The sequence below is a fragment of the Eretmochelys imbricata genome, chromosome 1 (assembly GCF_965152235.1).
Source record: "Eretmochelys imbricata isolate rEreImb1 chromosome 1, rEreImb1.hap1, whole genome shotgun sequence".
NCBI lineage: Eukaryota > Metazoa > Chordata > Testudines > Cheloniidae > Eretmochelys > Eretmochelys imbricata.
In genome coordinates this window covers 38,462,456-38,480,052 of record NC_135572.1, presented here as the reverse complement: position 1 = coordinate 38,480,052, position 17,597 = coordinate 38,462,456, and the positions used below count along the sequence as shown (strand labels likewise).

The following is a 17,597-nucleotide window of genomic DNA, read 5'->3' as shown; positions in this document are numbered from 1 at the left end:
TGCCAGCTGTCAGACCTCTGACCGCTGGAGCCCCACAACCAAGCCCCACACAGTTAAGTAGGTGGAAGCACACCTGGTGAAGACGCACACTGCCAACAGAAGGAGCATAGTGTAGACATGCCCTTTGTGATGAGCAACAACTCCTAGGGCTTCTCTCAAAAGTTTGGGTGTCGGGGTCAACCACAGGAGCTCATTTCAGTCTTGTGGCTTCCTATTGTCTTGTTTATTTTACAGTAACTCCCCACTTAACATCGTCCCGGTTAACATTGTTACGTTGCTGATCAGTTAGAGAACACACTCGTTTAAAGTTGCACAGTGCTCCCTTATAACGTCGTTTGGCAGCCGCCTGCTTTGTCCACTGCTTGCAGGAAGAGCAGCCCATTGCAGCTAGCTGGTGGGGGCTTGGAACCAGGGTGGACTGGCAGCCCCCCATTAGCTCCCCTAAGTTCCCTGTGCTGCAGCCTCCCAGCAGGCTATCAATTGCCGGGCAGTTCATCTGTCCCCTCCCCCGCACTGCTGTGTGCTGCTCCTGTCCTCTGCCTTGGAACTGCTCCCGGGAGCCTTCTGCTTCCTGTGCAGAGTGGGGGGGACAGAGGGGTGCTAATGTCAGGGTGTCCCCCTCCCCTGCTCTTGTACCCCATCTCCACAGAGCAGGTGGGGACACAGGGAGCTTGCTGGCAGCAGCTGCTGTCTCAACTTGCTGATCTACTTAAAAAGGCAATGTACTTAGAGTGGGCTCAGCGTACTTAAAGTGGCAATGCGCGTCTCTCTCTTATACGTGGTGTGTGTCTGTCTCTCCCTCTCTCTCACACGGTGTGTCTCTCTCTCTGCCATGGTGTGTCTCCTCCCTCCATTCGTGCTGCCTTGTAGAGCATGAGGCTACGTTAACAACATGTTAACCCTTGAGGGCTCAGCTGAGTGCTAGTTCATCATTTAGCAGTAAGGCTTCCCCTAGGAAATATCCTACCCTCTGACTCCACCACCTTACCCAAGCTTCACAATCGTCATTGCCGTGTACAGTATTGTTTGTTTAAAACTTATACTGTGTGTGTGTGTGTATAGTCTTTTGTCTGGTGAAAAAAATTCTTATGGGGAAATTGGATTCGCTTAACATCATTTTGCTTAAAGTAGCATTTTTCAGGAACATAACTACAATGTTAAGCGAGGAGTTACTATACTCATTATTTAGTATGTAAATGACTATGTAAATCAGTTCTCTGTGACTTTACCATTTTTTCAGAATGAAATCCACATGTCAGAAGAAGCAATACAGGACATCCTGGAACAGACAGAGTCAGACCCAGCTTTTCAGGCACTCTTTGACCTGTTTGAACCTGGTAGGTTAGGGTTTTCACATCTGTAAAGGATGGGCTAGAATGGTGACGTGTTCAAAACTTTGCTTGAAAAGCAGAATTGATTCAGCAGAGTACCTTTGCAGACAGGGAGAAGTGGACTTAATACTGTTATTCCCTCAAATCTGATTAGCCATCATGTAAATATCTCTTTCGATTTCATATGGATCGCTTTCAAGTATTTCAAGTAAATATTATTTTTATGTAGTGTGTCAGTGGTTACACATTCATCTTCATTTTAGCTTTCAGTTGACAGGAGGATATAGATCATGTTTGTCTTGCTATTTTGTTTTTTATTCAACTGGAGCTTTTATTTCTTATGTCTGCTCAGTATGGTTCCAGGAATGCACTTAGTAAAAATGGAAATGTTTTCAAGTTATTGATGGATCTCTAGTGAGAATCAGTGAATAGTTCTTCTTTGTGTCCTCGTATACTGAACATTTGCAAATTTTTATTTAAACTGTGCTCATTTAATCTTAAACGGAAAATTTTATATACTTGAGACAGAAATGTCTATTTAAATTTTCTTACTGCTTTAATTTGAAATAGGTAAAAACAAGACTAATAAAAATGCACCTCATGCCATTTCCAGTCAGAATGGAGTAGAAGGTACAATGTTGGTGGATGAAGATAATCTGGAAACAATTGAAAGTTCTTTAGAAACACAAGAAGCTAGTAAGTGTATTCATTCTATAAAATCTACATTCATTCAACATTCATTCTATAAAATCTATTCCAGTATCGGTTTTCTTCCATTACAAAAATACTTACACAGTTGATTGTCTACAATTCATGGCTTTATATTTTAATTAATAATCCCTCAGTCCTGCAATTTACAGTGTATAGGGAGACTGATGCACCCATGCAGAGCCTTGTTGAAGCTGGGAATATATATGGGCATACCAGTCCACCCATGCATTGTAAATTGAAATATCTGTGCTTGCAAAACTGTCTTCTCATCTAAAACAGAAATGCTCCCAGTTTTTATGGGAGCATCTTAGTTCCATAGTAGAAACTGTTGTATAATATCTAGCCATGGCAATCTTTTCCCCCATTCTGTAGTGTTCTGGTTTAATGACGTATTTACTAAGGTTTCATCTAGCGATCCCCTGAAATACCACTTGGCATATTTCTGTAGGGATGTAGAGACTTTGTCACTCTTATAACTCCAGCTGCAGACCTGTAGTGTTAATAGACTTAGCATCTAAATCAGGGTGATTGGGGTACTGACAACACAAATAAGAGAGATGGAAGGAAATGATTGTACCTTTGAGTTATTCAGTCTTAGTTTTAAAACAAACAATTAACTTAGTAAAAAGCAACTTTTCAGCTTACAAGTTCAGGTTACTTCCTGATACAGGTAAGTGATCACCAGTAATTTTTAATAGAATTTTGTTTAAAATGGATAGCATAGTTTCTATGTGTGGGTTTAAACTGATATTGAATGCCCTAACTGCTATCAGATATTCTAAGTAGCATTAACCTGCTGCTGAATGTATCATATACATCTTCCATTCAGTGGAGTGCTACCAGGTAACATACAAGATACTGTGAGGGACAAGCAACAAAAGGGATTAAATTTGCCTGGGGGATGGGACTGTGAGCCAGATACTTATAACCAAGGAATTAAATAAAATGTTTATACAGACTAAACATTTGACTGCCTGACCTCTGCACTCCAACTTTCTGTTTCATATAACTTCTAATCAGTTTTAAAATTGGGAGAGAGGGGAAAGTACATTGCATGGGAGATGAAGGAAGGTAGGGGAAAAATGCCCAGAAAGTTGGGGTCAATTTCAAAATAAATACTGAAAACTAGAAGTCATTGTTTTTGCTGGCCAAGAATTATGCTGGAAATATTGCATTCAGTATGTCACTTATGAAACCGTTTGTCATTGCAGTGACTAATGGACAGTTAACACCTTGTAAGAGAATAATTTGCTGAAATAATAAAATTTATAGAAATATTGAAACAACCCAACTGCTATTTTGCAGGTGATCATTCCAGAGAGGCTCGGTCCTGTACAGATTATCATTCAGAAGAAGCATTGTGTGCCTCGAAGAACAGCAATGATGATGATATCACTAAGAAAAGTGTAACTTGTGAACAGTCCCATGGAAGCGGTAAACAGAAGAAACAAACTAATAACCTTAAAACAGTAACTGATGAACAAATTGGTGAGCTTGAAATTGCCTTTGAATCTGTGCCTGATTTGACTGACTCTAACCAAAGACAGAATTCTGGTACTGAACAAAACGAACACTTTGTGGAATCTTACAGTAATAAAGAGTCAGCTGAATTAGTATCCCAAAGTCAAACAGCTATGGAAACTGAAAAAGACACACTAAATCATAATGGTCAGATTACACCCTGTTTGGAGTATGATCATTCTGATATTCCACAGAGTTCCTTGGCTTCACTTGATGAAGATACTATAACTATTGAAAACAGAACATATCCTGGAACAAGTGAGTGTCCTTTATCGCCAGATACTTCGTTATCTGAAAAAACAAATATAAGTCCCTCTCACAGGAGCCCTGATGACAGTGTGATGCTAAAAAAAAGTAATGTATCCAAGTGTAGTCAATCAGGAGATTCAAATGAAAAGGATAGAACAAAAGAAACACCCATGTTGCCTGTTGCTTTACAACAAAATTCTAATCACCTTTCTAACGGTCAAGACCTAGATAAAATGGTGTTGGATTGTGTTGAAAGATCTGTAAATATATCAGCTCCGACGAGAACGGAGTTGCAGCTTGAAGTTGTAGATACTTCCAACAAACCTCATCCAGGTGATCAGTATTCACTTGATAAGCCTTCTACAAAAGATTTAAGTCTCCTTTCAGGGTCATCAGACTCTGGGAGAACACAAGTGGACACGCAAGAACCTTCATCGTCTACAGAAAGAGATGCTGAGACTATATTTTTCTCTTCAGGTGATGATGGATGTACAGAAATTTCTGTAGTATCCACTGAAAGTAACCCTACTGTATCTGAAGCATGCCATACCCCTCCACTAGAAACTGCATGCTTGAGAGAAGAGTCTAGCACTGAGTTCAAAAGTATTGGTGGTGTTTCTTCTAGCAGTCAGCTCATGGGTGTAGATCCTTCTAGTATAGTGTCACTCAAAATCATCATCAGTGATGACCCATTTATTTCATCTGACACTGAGTTAAACAATGCAGTTTCCAGCATCACTGGAGAAAATTTGCCAACTATAATACTATCTTCTCCAGCCAAAACTACGGGGCTGTCCAAATGTGTAACTTCAGAAGAGACTGAAAGAGCTGGGGACTCGGCTTTGGCCGAGCAGAATCTTCATGTGCTCAGACCTAAAGACCCTGTTGTGTCCACAGCTAATATGCAGAATGAAGATTGCACTGTTTTTTCAGTTGCTAATGCAACTAATCTTTCCAAGGATGGGGGATTTATACAGTTGATGCCGGCAACGAGCACAGCTTTTGGCAATTCAAATAACCTTTATATAGCAACCTGTGTGACTGATCCAACCACATTGGGCACTACTGTAACTCCATCTAACGTAGTTGTGTTGCCTGGCAATTCTGTGCCACTTGCTGCCCAAGCTCCAGCAACACAACAGTTACAGACTCCTCCTAGATCAAATATGTTTACAATGAATCAGACTGTATCTCCAAACTTTTCACAAGGTAACTTGGTTAAAGCATTCATTGAATATGTACATAGTGCTTACTTTTTCATTTGTCCTTGTAAATGTATTAAAAGTAAAGGGGTATCTAAGAATCAGTTTATCTACCACTTCAAACTAACTAGACATTTAAATAACTTGTAAGTATATTTGTGTATTTATTATTTCATTTACTTCCAGCTACAGTGTATACTGCTTTGAAAAGTTGAACTGACCTGTCGGGGCAAATATCACATAATTATAGAAATGATAATGCTGGAAAGGGATCTTTTGGTTTTTTCAGGCCAGAAGGATTAGTTAACTTTTCCTTAAAACATCCCAAGATAAAACAGTGGCACTGTCTACCTCACTGGGCACAATTTTCAAATGTCGGATTATCTGCCTTTCAAAACACTTCTCTTAATATCCCAGATTATTATCTGTACTCCCTCTCCAATAGAAAGGAAGCAGTAAGAGAACTATTAATTCTGAATACTAAGTATAAAACAAATGGGCTGAAATAGAAAGGACGCATTTAATTCAAATAGAAAAATGAGGGTCATATATGCTTCTGATTGATTTATCCAGCAGCAAATCAGAAGATACATCTTTTAATAATAAGTTATTTATAAATCTCTTAGGTGTCCTTTGTAAGACTCCTGTATTTTAAACTATTTTCCTGCATGGTGTTGGTACTTGTCTTAGACTGAATGACTAGCTAGTTATATCATAGTAATTTTCTTCCCTTCTCAAGTGACTGCCATATTTCAATGTTTTCTTTAAAGCCTGGTCTACACTCAGAAGTTGTACCGGTACAGTTATTTTGCTTACGGGTGTGATACTTTTACCAAAATAGCTATACCAATAAAAGCCCTAGTGTGGGTGCAGTTATACCAGAATAAAGGTGATCTATATTTATACCTGTACAGTTAAAGTAGTACAATGTTTTTAGAAAATATTTTTAAAATGTCAAATAATAACAATAAAGTAAGTCCTGTCTAGATAATAAAATCTAAAACTAACTTGCTACCATCAACATACATTTAGATAGGTATATTTGCAAAAATGTAAATGTAACTCATGGTCATCCCTTCACTGGTCTGCAGCTATTTCTGTGTGGGCAGAGGTAAGTGTAAAAATATCTCCAGTTTGCAGAATTTCAGGGTGCTGTTCATCTGTTTAACTAGTGTTTGTTTTTTGAACTATGTATAGTCTGTGGTTTTGCCTTATTCAAAATCTGCATGTTTTTCTCCATTCAAATTTTGTGTCGTATGTGCAGTCACTCAACTGAAGAGGAAACTCTGCTCTACATAGTCTTTATTTTACAGTTAGTCTGCTAAAGTAATTTTCCGGTATTATGTGTCTTGCACATCAGACACACAGAAGCTTCATAGCCTAGTATCTATAATGCATAGTAAACATTCCTAGCTTGGCTGTGAAATAGCATCCTCCCCACTTGGGTTTTACAAAACTATCCAGGGGAAAGACCAATTTCAGGAGCCATTTGTTCTGTTCTGACTGAAATATTTTAATTTGTATTCTATAAAAATTATTATTTTTTTAGGTTCTGCCATTATAATTGCATCTCCAGTGCAGCCTGTTCTACCAGGAATGGTGGGGATGATCCCCGTATCAGTAGTGGGACAAAGTGGAAATACTTTCTCAGCACCTCCCCACCAGGTAAAGTGTTACTAATAAATCTTCATGTTCTCAAAATTTTCAAACAAGCCCTAATGTGATACTTTGATTCTTTGAAGGTTCTACACATGTCTATAGCAAATCCTGTGTGCAACAGAAGTGTTCCTAAAATACCGATCCCTCCCAAATCTCAGAAGACCGCCGGAGTAAGAAACAAGTCAAATACAGGTACAGGGCTTAAACTACTTGAGCTGTATAGGGCTCAACAAAAATTGGAATTTCTAGAGCCATTTAATTTGACTATGTGAAATTTTTAAAGTGGTGTTCTGGGAAAATCAACTTTCAAAGTGGCATTGAGGGAGTTCATGTTTGTTGTTTTATGACTGCCTATCAGATATGCTCAGTTCACAAATAAAAAACTGCCAGCCTTACAAAATCTTTGTAGGCTCAAAGTCAAGCGTGGGTGGTTTTTTCCAGCTTTTTATTGTAGCCATTCAGTATGTTTCTGTCACATATGTGGTTGCGGGGGAGGAGAGAGGAACCCACCTGTGGCCAAAATAACTCCTCTGAAGAGTGAATTGATTGCTTCATGTTTTACGCCTGTTTGGCTGCATTTACAGTTGTAATTTGAATTATTTTATAAAACCAATTTATTCTTGCCATAAATATTGATCTGATCAAAACCACATTGAAATAGAAAAAGTAAAGCAGAATAGCCACCTGTACTCCTGAGGGAATTCTGCGTCAAAAAATTAAAAATTATGCGCATATTTGAAAATTCTGCAAATTTTATTTGTCAATAATATGTGGCTCTAGCTTGGTAGTGGGGAGCACAGGCCACTGGCTTCATTGAGATGGGAGATTACCCTGAAGCCCCCACCTCCCCCTTACAGGGACTCGGCAGTGAGGCTGCACCCGACCCTGACACAGTGCAAAGGCCAGGCCTGCCCCATAAACACCCTGGGGCCCTGCCCCTCTGTGCCAGGTGCACCAGGTGTGGGTGGGCAGGCTCAGCCCAACAGGATCCAAGTGTGGAGAGGCTTAGTGTGGGGTGAGAGGTTTCTGTGTGGGGCAGTCTGGGTGCAGGCAGCTCAGTGGGAGATCTGAATGCACAGGAGTGCTTTTGAGGGGGAGGTTCCAGATGCAGGGGATCCAGGTGAAGGTGATTAGGGCTCAGCTGGGAGGATCTGGGTGTGGGGGGAGGATCATCGGGGGGGTCCAGGTGTAGGGGGGTAGGGCTTATCAGGGTGAGGTTTCGATGGGCCTGCTTAATGGGGGAGCCCAAGCTGCTGCTGAGGGAATGTCACATGCCAGGCTCCCGCTTCCCCCTGTAATTCCCCTATCCCCTTTTCTTCCCCATCTCATCCCCTTCCCCTCACTTCAGGGGTGCTGGAACAATTTGTATAGCGGGGGTTCTGAGAGCCATTGAACCAAACAGTAAATGCTGTATATAATGGAAACCACTTCAAGCCAGGGGGTGCGGTAGCACCCCCAGTTCCAGCACCTATGCCTCACTCCCACATTCCCCTCCCCTTGCACCATTCCACCCCCTCTTCCTTCTCCACTGCCTCTTCCCCCCGCGCCCCCTTCCCCCGCCCCACCACAGGCTCTCCCTGTTGCACAGAAAACAGGAAGGCTCCCAGTACACAGCAGCGGAGCACAACTGGCACTAGGACCCAGAGGGACGCAGTCTCCTTCAGCTGAGCAGCTCTGGGCTCAGTGGCACATAACCCTGTGTGCCCCGCCATGACTTGCCTCTGCTTGGGGGGGCAGTCCCCCCCCAAAACTGCAGCCATGGTCGTCCCCCTGCCCACGCAGCTTCCCTGCCATTTTCTGCGGGCACACAGTCTGCAGAATTTCCCCTGGAGTAACGCTATCAGTTTTTATTAAATAGCAATAGTCAGATGTACACTGTAAAAATGTAATGTACCAGTGCAATCCCCTTCCCCCATTTTATGTATAATTATATATTTAAACATGTGGATAAATTCTCTCCCTGCATTACGAAGGATTGCTCCTTTAAATGGCAAATTTTAATAAGATAGTTGAAGGTAATTTAATTTTTTCCCTGCCCCTGGACATTTTACATTTATACATCCAAGTTTTTTTAACTAAAATGGTATACTGGGAGCTGTATGTTGGCACTTAATTGATCAACCTGTGCTATTTTTCCATTTCAGATATTTTCATAATCCAGTAACTATTAAAATTATAAAACATACTATGGAGCTATTATCACCAAGTTGCTCTTTTGATTTTTTTTAACATGTGAAGTGGTGTGAACAAGTGGGATATTCCTATGCTACCAGCTCTAAGAAGGTTAGTTTGGATATTTTCAATTTATTAACTGTTACACCTCACCATTTCAGGAAAGCTGGTAAGCTGTACAGCAAAGCCTGTGAACCATCCAAGTTCTCGAGTACAAAGGTTAGCATAAATACTTCTTCAGTCTTGCTTTGTTTCAACTTCTGCAGATTCCTTTGTAACTTCGTTTGGGAAAGAAACTTCACAAACACTTGTGAATTAACTATTTGTGGTTCTTTTCCTCCTTTCTTGTACCTACCAACTCTTGACATTTTCTGTTTTTAAACTAGAGCCTTGGTCCCAGATACAGAGGGTTGCATGCCAGTTGGTGATAGCCATAGGCTAGGGCAGGGCTGGCCAACCTGAGCCTGAGAAGAAGCCAGAATTTACCAATGTACATTGCCAAAGAGCCACAGTAATACGTCAGCAGCCCCCCATCAGCTCCCCACGCCTCCCAATCAGCTGTTTTGTGGCATGCAGGAGGCTCTGGGGGTGGGGGGCAGAGAGAAGTGAGGGCACAGCAGGCTCAGGGGAGGGGATGGGGAAGGGGTGGAGTGGGGGCAGGGCATGTAGTAGAGCCAGGGGTTGAGCAGTGAGCACCCCCTGGCACACTGGAAAGTTGGCGCCTGTTGCTCCAGCCCCGGAGTCGATGCCCATACAAGGAGCCGCATATTAACTTCTGAAGAGCCACAGGTTGGCCACCCCAGGGCGAGGGCACTGTTTTTCAAACCGTGGGTCGCAACCCAGTAGTGGGTCGCAGCATGTCAGGCACTGGGTCGCTTTGCTCTGGTCAGCACCACCGACCGGGAAGTTAAAAGTACAGTCAGCGGTGCTGCCCAGCTAAGGCAGGCTAGTCCTTACCTGTTCCGACACTGTGCTGCGTCCCGGAAGCGGCCAGCAGCAGGTCCGGCTTCTAGGCAGGGCGTCCGCAGGGGGCAGTGCCTGCAGGCGAGAGTCGCGTGAAGCCACTTGTGTGCTGCCTAGGAGCCGGAACTGCTGCTGGCTGCTTCTGGGGTGCAGCACGGTCTGCAGTGCCAGGACAGGCGGGAAGCCTGCGTCTGCACCTCGAGTGTGCTGCTGACCGGGAGCTGCTGGAGGTAAGTCTGTGCCCCAACCCCACACCCCAGCCCTGAGCCCCTCCCAAACCTGAAACCCCTTCCTGCACCCCAAACCGTCATCCCCGACCCCACCCCAGAGCCTGCAATCCCAGCCTAGAGCACCCTCCCAGCCTAGAGTCTGAACCCCTCATTCCCAGCCCCAGCCCTACCCCCTCATCCCCAGCTCTGTTGGGTCACGGGCATCAACAATTTTCTTCAACTGGGTCCCCAGAAGAAAAGTTTTAAAATTACTGGGCTAGTGTTATACTATTTGTTTCTCTGCTAGTTTTTGCTATCCTGATTTTTCAAAGAAAATTTTCAGATTTTAAAAAAGTCTGAGGTAGGAGAGAGTGCCAGATGCATTTATTGGAGGGTTTTAAACATACAGTTGATTTTCCAGACTATACTAAGATGTTAAAGGATGAGGGGAAGGAATGTTAGGCTGGTCTTGGAGGAGAAGGTGTTAATTTTGTATTTCTTAGAATAAAACTGGTGTCAATTCATAATTATAACTGGATGCTAGAATCAGGAATGTTCCTCCTTATTTTAGTCAGGTAGAGGAGAAGAGGACCAGAGTTCAATATTAGCAGCAGGGTAGATAAAAATTAAATTTAAATAATTTTTCAAACAAAAATAAATTTTTTTCATATTAAAAATACACCTGTTTAAAAAGAAATGTGAATTTCATACAAATATGTTAAGCTAACTTTATTATTATATTTTAAATAAAAAATAAATATGCTGAATCTATGAGCCTGTGTTAAAAGTTTTTAGTTAAAGGCTGCTTTTCTATACAAAGAAAAAAATCAGGGTAAAACATCTAACTTTTGAAATCAAGCTTTATAAATATGCCACAATAGGTCAGCCTAAGTAATTTAGGAGGCTGTCTCATTTTCAAGAAATTTAGGCGAGACTAGGAATTTGTTCCCATAATATAAGAACTAGGGGCCACCAAATGAAATTAATGGGCAGCAGGTTTAAAACAAATAAAAGGAAGTTCTTCTTCACACAGTGCACAGTCAACCTGTGGAACTCCTTGCCTGAGGAGGTTGTGAAGGCTAGTACTATAACAGGGTTTAAAAGAGAACTAGATAAATTCATGAAGGCTGAGTCCATTAATGGCTATTAGCCAGGATGGGTAAGGAATGGTGTCCCTAGCCTGTTTGTCAGAGTGTGGAGATGGATGGCTGGAGAGAGATCACTTGATCATTACCTGTTAGGTTCACTCCCTCTGGGGAACCTGGCATTGGCCACTGTCGGTAGACAGGACACTGGGCTGGATGGACCTTTGGTCTGACCCATTATGGCCATTTTTATGTTCTTATGCCTAAGTGACAGTGACGGCAGCTTATTTGAAAATTTTCCCAGGCTGACCTGAATTCAGTTTAATTCACTGACTATAGTTAATCTCTCTATTTAAGAAATCATTTAGTTGTAAATGTGAAATATGTTTTGGATACATAAACCTGTCTTATCAAAACATTTAAGGTGGTTTTGTTTAATAAAAATAAATTTTTATGCTGTTTTGTGTGTTTAATTAAATTCCAGTTACCATCTTAATGCAGCTTGACACAAATCATGTACAAAAAGTTAATTTAGTAAATGAGCAGCCTCACTCATCATTTTCTAACATACTAAAAATGTATAATTAATAAGAGTATGAAAATATTAAACTGTATAATTGCTTAGATAAATGTATGTAGTTACAGTGTACCTTCCTAGGTAACAAAAAGATGTACCCAATCTATGGTAAAAGCTCTCTAGTTGTAAATCAAGATGTTTTAATGGTTATATCAGCCAATGAGAGAATGCTCCTTCAGTTATTTTCAAAAGGAAGTATAAATGGAAAAGCTGATGATTTAAATCAAGTCCACCCTGATTAGCCTTCCCTATTGCTACTCTTGCAGGAAGGAGTTTGAAAAGACCACCTGGGAAAGAGGGAGGGAGTAAAGGAGGAAATTAGGAGGGCAATACATTGAGAGTAGAATCAGAAGAAAAAAGTCTTGGAAGTGAAGAGTACTCAGACTAAATTACACCAAATCCTCACTAGAACGTGTGTGTATATAGTGTGAATTCGCATATAATGTGGTCGCAGCCATGGATCCCAAATTTAATTACTTTAATTGCAGTTTATTTTAACGCGGTCCCCGCTATAACACGGTACTACGCATGGATCCCAAATCCTGCATTCTAGCAAGGGTCTGGTGTTCTAAAGTACTGAATGAAGAGAAAAATTAGACAGTTAAAACACATTGGAAAGATGGAGGAAAACCTATAGGAAATGGAGTAAGTTAAATTTTCTATTTCATAGAAAGGTTGATGTAAATAAAAGATTACAATGAAATCCATATATACCAATGTATACACTTCTATTATTGTACATGTAAAGTGGTGGGTGCTTTCTTCTGTATCTGATGGAGAAACACAGAGGCAAGATTTGAGACCCCCTTGTTTTGGAGTATTCAACCCTCTGCTAGTCTTAATCCACCTTAGTCATACAAATTCTACTTGCACCCTGCGAAGGGGGCAGTGTGTTGCCGTTCCTGAAAGGAAGAGTGAGAGTTTCCACAGTGTGTCCTGTACTTCATCTTAAGTTGAACTGAAATGACAAAAGAACTACAATGATCCACCGAGTTTCTCTCTGTTGGATTCATCAGCCCATTGATTACTCATGCCCTTCTTTTCCTTATCCAGTCATTTCAGTGTTCGTATAAGAAAAGGAGTACTTGTGGCACCTTAGAGACTAACCAATTTATTTGAGCATAAGCTTTCATGTAGCTCATAAAAGCTTATGCTCAAATAAATTGGTTAGTCTCTAAGGTGCCACAAGTACTCCTTTTCTTTTTGCGAATACAGACTAACACGGCTGCTACTCTGAAACCAGCGTTCCCATAGTAAAACAAAGGACATGCTACTAGACACAGCCCTTAGAGGGTTCATATGTGCTCTCACCCAAATACGCATTTTCATTTGCAATCTGAGCAAATGTTAAGCTATATTTACAACACTGAGAAATAGCTTAGATTGAAAAACTTGCATAATATAAATCAAAATTATGTTCCTGAAATATTTCTATCACATTTGTCAGGACTGGAAATTCAGACAGGAATGCCTGTGCAGATCTGGGAAGGAAATTGGAAGAGAGTTCACTTACTGTACCAGCAGAGACCACGAGTTCAAATTCCAAACAGAATGAAAGCCACAGGAGAGTTCTTTGCTTTGATAGCGCTTTATCTACTCCAGGAGGAAATACTCAAGTTCAAAATACTAAGAGCTTATTACAAAAAGAAAGGAATGAAAATCCTCCAAATACTGCATCTGCCTCTGTCAAAACACAGTCCAACAAAAGAGAGAAGGATAAAACTTTGCCTAGAATTCTATGTAAGGCTGAGGTTGGCGGTAGTAGAAATGCAGCTGTGAAAGAAGCCCAGCCTGAGAGAAGGCCTGTGGCTGCAGGACTCACATTAGATCCCTTTCACAAGACAACAGCGAATAAAGAGAATGAATTAAGAAGGGATGTTGATGAAAAACAAAAGAACCAGGATGCTGCAAAACTGTCAAATGGCCAAAAGAATGTCGGCCTTTGGAATGAGAAAACTGTTGCTTTGGTGCAGGAACAGAACAAAAAACAAGGATCACTGTCGAATGTGAACAGCAAAACTTCAGGATCTGTTTCCCTATCTTCAAAGGAGCCAAAAAGAGACCAAACAAAACCTTCCAACCATAGCCTTAGTTTGGCAAGTCCATTAACTAAACAAGCAGTGGAGATGCTACATGGCATTCAGTGGCACAGCCCTGCTAGCAAAGTGGTTGAAAATGGGGATTTACCAGTACCCCGCACACCATCAGGAGTTGGGGATACACAAACAGAGGATATCTCAGACAATGTAAGGACACCAACTTGTAGACGTTACATTGAAGACAGCACAACCCCTAGAATAATGGTCCCTCCTGCTACTCCAGACTTGCCTGCCTGCAGCCCGGCTAGTGAAACAGGTAGTGAAAACAGTGTCAGTATGGCTGCCCACACATTGATGATTCTATCAAGGGCTGCTATTGCAAGGACTAATACTATGACTCCCCTGAAAGACAACAAACAACAATTCAGGTCAGTGAGAAGCACAGCAAAAAAAAGGAAACTGGAGGACTTAAATGAATGTGAGAGAAACTCCCGTTCTGCTAGTAAAAAGGAACTTCAGAGCTCTACAACACCAGTGAAAAAGAAGAAAATAAAGGCAAGTACCTAAATTAATTTTTCATTTTAAAAATGTCAATACTTAATTTTTTTTAGCCCCAATATGTATCTAGCATTGGATGGTACAGAGCTGTGAGCTCAACACCCACTAAATGAATTCCTTAGTGTCATAGCTCCTTGAGCCCGCTTTTCTTCATCGTAACTAACAAAATATTTCTTAGGATTCAGACTACCTCACATACATAGGTGCAACTCCCAATAACTTTGTTGGCAACTGCGTATGAAGGTCAAATTAGCCTGTTAGAAACGTACTCATCATAAAAAGAGAGATCTGGAATGCAATCCCTTTCCCACAGCCTCGGTGCAGTGATAGACCCAGGAGCGGACATACTTTGTCTATTTGAAATATTATCTTTAATAAAACTTGGGAGTTTAAGCCAATGGTGAATTTCAAAGGCATTACTCTAGATCAAGTGTTAAAGCAGTCCATGTAAACTGTGATGGGACAAGATACATTCTGTAGCTTTTGTAATTCGTAATACTTAGTCCTATAATATTTTTCATCCAGAGATCTCAAAGTGGTTTACAAAGTTGCGTAAGCATGGTCCATATTTTACAGATGGGGAAACTTAAGGCAGAAACAAAGGGACTTGTCCAAGGCCACAGAACAAACAAATAAGAGTTGGAAATGCAACCCACTCTACTCCCACAATCCCTGAATCATACAGTGCATAGTCACTACTACACTGCTCAATTAAAATACATGTATACAGTAATTTAATACAAGGATGTGGCACTTTCTGAATAAGTGCCTTGTATTTACCTCTTCGGCATGTGGATGGGGAAGCACGAAGCAAAAGAAAGAAATTTTCAAACTTTCACCTCCATGATTTTAGGGTTTAACATGAGCCTTTCCTTCTCCCAACAGAAAAAGAAGCTGCCACATTGTTTTCCAGCTGGAATGGATGTGGACAAGTTCTTGTTATCTCTGCATTATGATGAATAAAGTAGTTGAACTATGACTATTTAAAACAAGGTGTCGCTTTGTAAAGGGTGAGCTGCACTTTCAGTGCACTGAAGTTTCACTTTATAGCAAAATCATGCTGTTTCTGAAGCAGGTTGCTAGTTTGTAAATAGAATTCTAAGTTGGTATATTTTATTTTTGAGAAAGCACTTACAGTGACGTAGAGCCATTTATTTACAAAACTGTACAGGTAGACTTGTTTGGATAATGTAAGTATTGTACAAACGTATTGTGAGAAGAGTTGTAAACAACCAAATGTTCTTAGTTTGTTTCCTAGAACACCAGATGTTTATGTTCTGCAGAGTTCTTTACTTACCATCTAAATTGCTTCGTCATTTTGTGAATTTGAGGGCAGTGATTCTGTAGCTCAGCATTTCTAAGCCTTGCAGCACTGCTGATTTTAAACAAGGCAGTTGAGAGAAGAACTGGGAAATTAAGCATTTGGATCATCTTTTACAACAGGTATTGGGGGTTCTCAAATCAGACTGTTAATTTGTTTGTAGTAGAGTTCTCTCCTACCCCTCCACACCATGTTCTGTCAGATGCTTTTTTACTTTTTAAAACTGCATGGGTGATGAAAGATACCCTGAAAGGAGAGAGTAATGGGCACAAACACACGTTGTCTCTTCCGCCCCCCACAAAAAAGGTGTACTATCTTCCAATAAAGGTGCCTAAGAATTTTACAGAATCTTAAACAGCAGTTACCAGCTTAGCCAAATGCAGATCTTGCTAGCTACGATGGTATCTTTTGAAGTGCAAAAATTATTTAAAATAGTGAAGTTTTAAATATTTAAAATTTTAATAGCCAGACTATATGTAGTTTTTCTCAACAGTGAAAAGGGGTTTGGTTCACATGGCTCAGTTCTGTATCCATGCATATCATTTGGAGATCAGCAGTGCAACATTCTGCATTATGTTGGATTGGAATGGAAGTTTTGCTCACTGAAATCCAAATACCCTAGCTAATTTAGTAAATGCCATGTACTTACAGGACTCAAATGAACACAACTGTTGCTGGGAAAAAAAAAAAATCTCAAAAAGGTAGTGAGTTTGATTTAGGGCTTACCAAAAGGAAAAGAAGAATGTTCAATGACAGCTTGAGTGAAATATTTCACTGGTGTAGGTAGTGAGTTTTTAGAGATTGGCAATACTGTTAAGGATTTCTAACAATCAGTGAACAGGGCACTCACTCTCTCCTGGGTCTTCCACTGTAATTTTACTTTTTGGTGGGGGGTCTGAGTTGATGATGTAGTGAGACTAAGAATCGAAAATACTCTAATGGAAAGATGATTCTTTCAACCCTATTTTGCATTGTCAAGAGGGTAGCTTCCTGTTTGTTCTACTTAAAAAGCTTTTAGCTTCACCTTTAGTTCAAAATGAAGGTAGACTGTGGTGGTATCCGGTAGGGTAGTTCAACATAGTGATTAACAGAAGGTGGCAGGACAAAGCTCCTATGTATCCTGTATTTTGATAGGAATTGGTATATATACAAATTAATAAAACAACTCTCTTCTGATCACTAGTCCTAATCCCTACTCCAAATGGTATAAGGTCTAACTTGTTTTGCAGAATTTTCTTCACTGGCAGTGGTGTGTTTCCTCTTTGTTCTCAACTTGTTGATATGTTACTGAATAATGTAATAGTTTTCTTGTAAGATCTGTATGGTGACATGGCAGTGTTTCAAATAGCATCCAAGGATTCCTAAGGAACCAAATATTATGCAGTAGATGTTTATATTAAACCTATCCACTAACTTAATACTGCATAGCATTTAAGGCTTGAATAAATATTTTGGTTTTAATCCAGAAGTTTGTCTATTGATTTTATGTACCAAACAGCCCTTTACCAGTCCTATGCTGGTATTCAGTTCACTTTCATTTTTGCTCTGCTTTACATCTTCAGAGGACTGTGGTAATGCTAAGTTATCAGGTCTGTTTGCAGAAATATAAAACATGAAATGGTATAGCTGAATTTTCTTTTTTTGAAAGATGTTTTAAGGGAGTAGTCATCTTTGGTGCAAGAAAGGTGTAGCGTTTTTCAATGACTTGATATTACCTATTTTACACAAAGCCTTCAACTTCTTTAGCTATCATTTTTCCAGTATTAATGTTGCCATAGAGAAGGAGGCAGGCTTGGACTGAGGTTAAGTAGAAATCCTTAACCCCTATTAGTCTTCCTCTGAAGTCTTACCAGTTGTATAGGCTTTTCTGAGGTGCACATGAGCTAGCTATAAAGAACAATATTCAAAGAACCCCCAACAGATTAGACTGCAAGACTTGTGAAGCTAATCAATTTAAAGCTGCTGTAAGGAAGGTAGTGTAGTCATGACAGAATGAAATG

At 40.5% G+C, this 17,597-nt stretch overlaps 1 protein-coding gene across 2 annotated transcripts in view; it reads left to right on the top strand.

The window, feature by feature from the left end:
• Positions 1 to 17,065, top strand: part of NPAT (nuclear protein, coactivator of histone transcription) — a 32,625-nt gene extending 15,560 nt beyond the window's left edge. For both annotated transcript variants that reach the window (XM_077808867.1, XM_077808860.1), the window contains exons 11-18: positions 1,241 to 1,337; positions 1,902 to 2,027; positions 3,348 to 5,021; positions 6,564 to 6,679; positions 6,757 to 6,865; positions 9,007 to 9,064; positions 13,127 to 14,273; positions 15,162 to 17,065. In XM_077808867.1, the coding sequence (XP_077664993.1) occupies positions 1,241 to 1,337; positions 1,902 to 2,027; positions 3,348 to 5,021; positions 6,564 to 6,679; positions 6,757 to 6,865; positions 9,007 to 9,064; positions 13,127 to 14,273; positions 15,162 to 15,239 (3,405 nt within the window). In that variant the 3' untranslated portion in view covers positions 15,240 to 17,065. The remainder of the gene's footprint in view (positions 1 to 1,240; positions 1,338 to 1,901; positions 2,028 to 3,347; positions 5,022 to 6,563; positions 6,680 to 6,756; positions 6,866 to 9,006; positions 9,065 to 13,126; positions 14,274 to 15,161) is intronic.
• Positions 17,066 to 17,597: the final 532 nt, after the last annotated feature.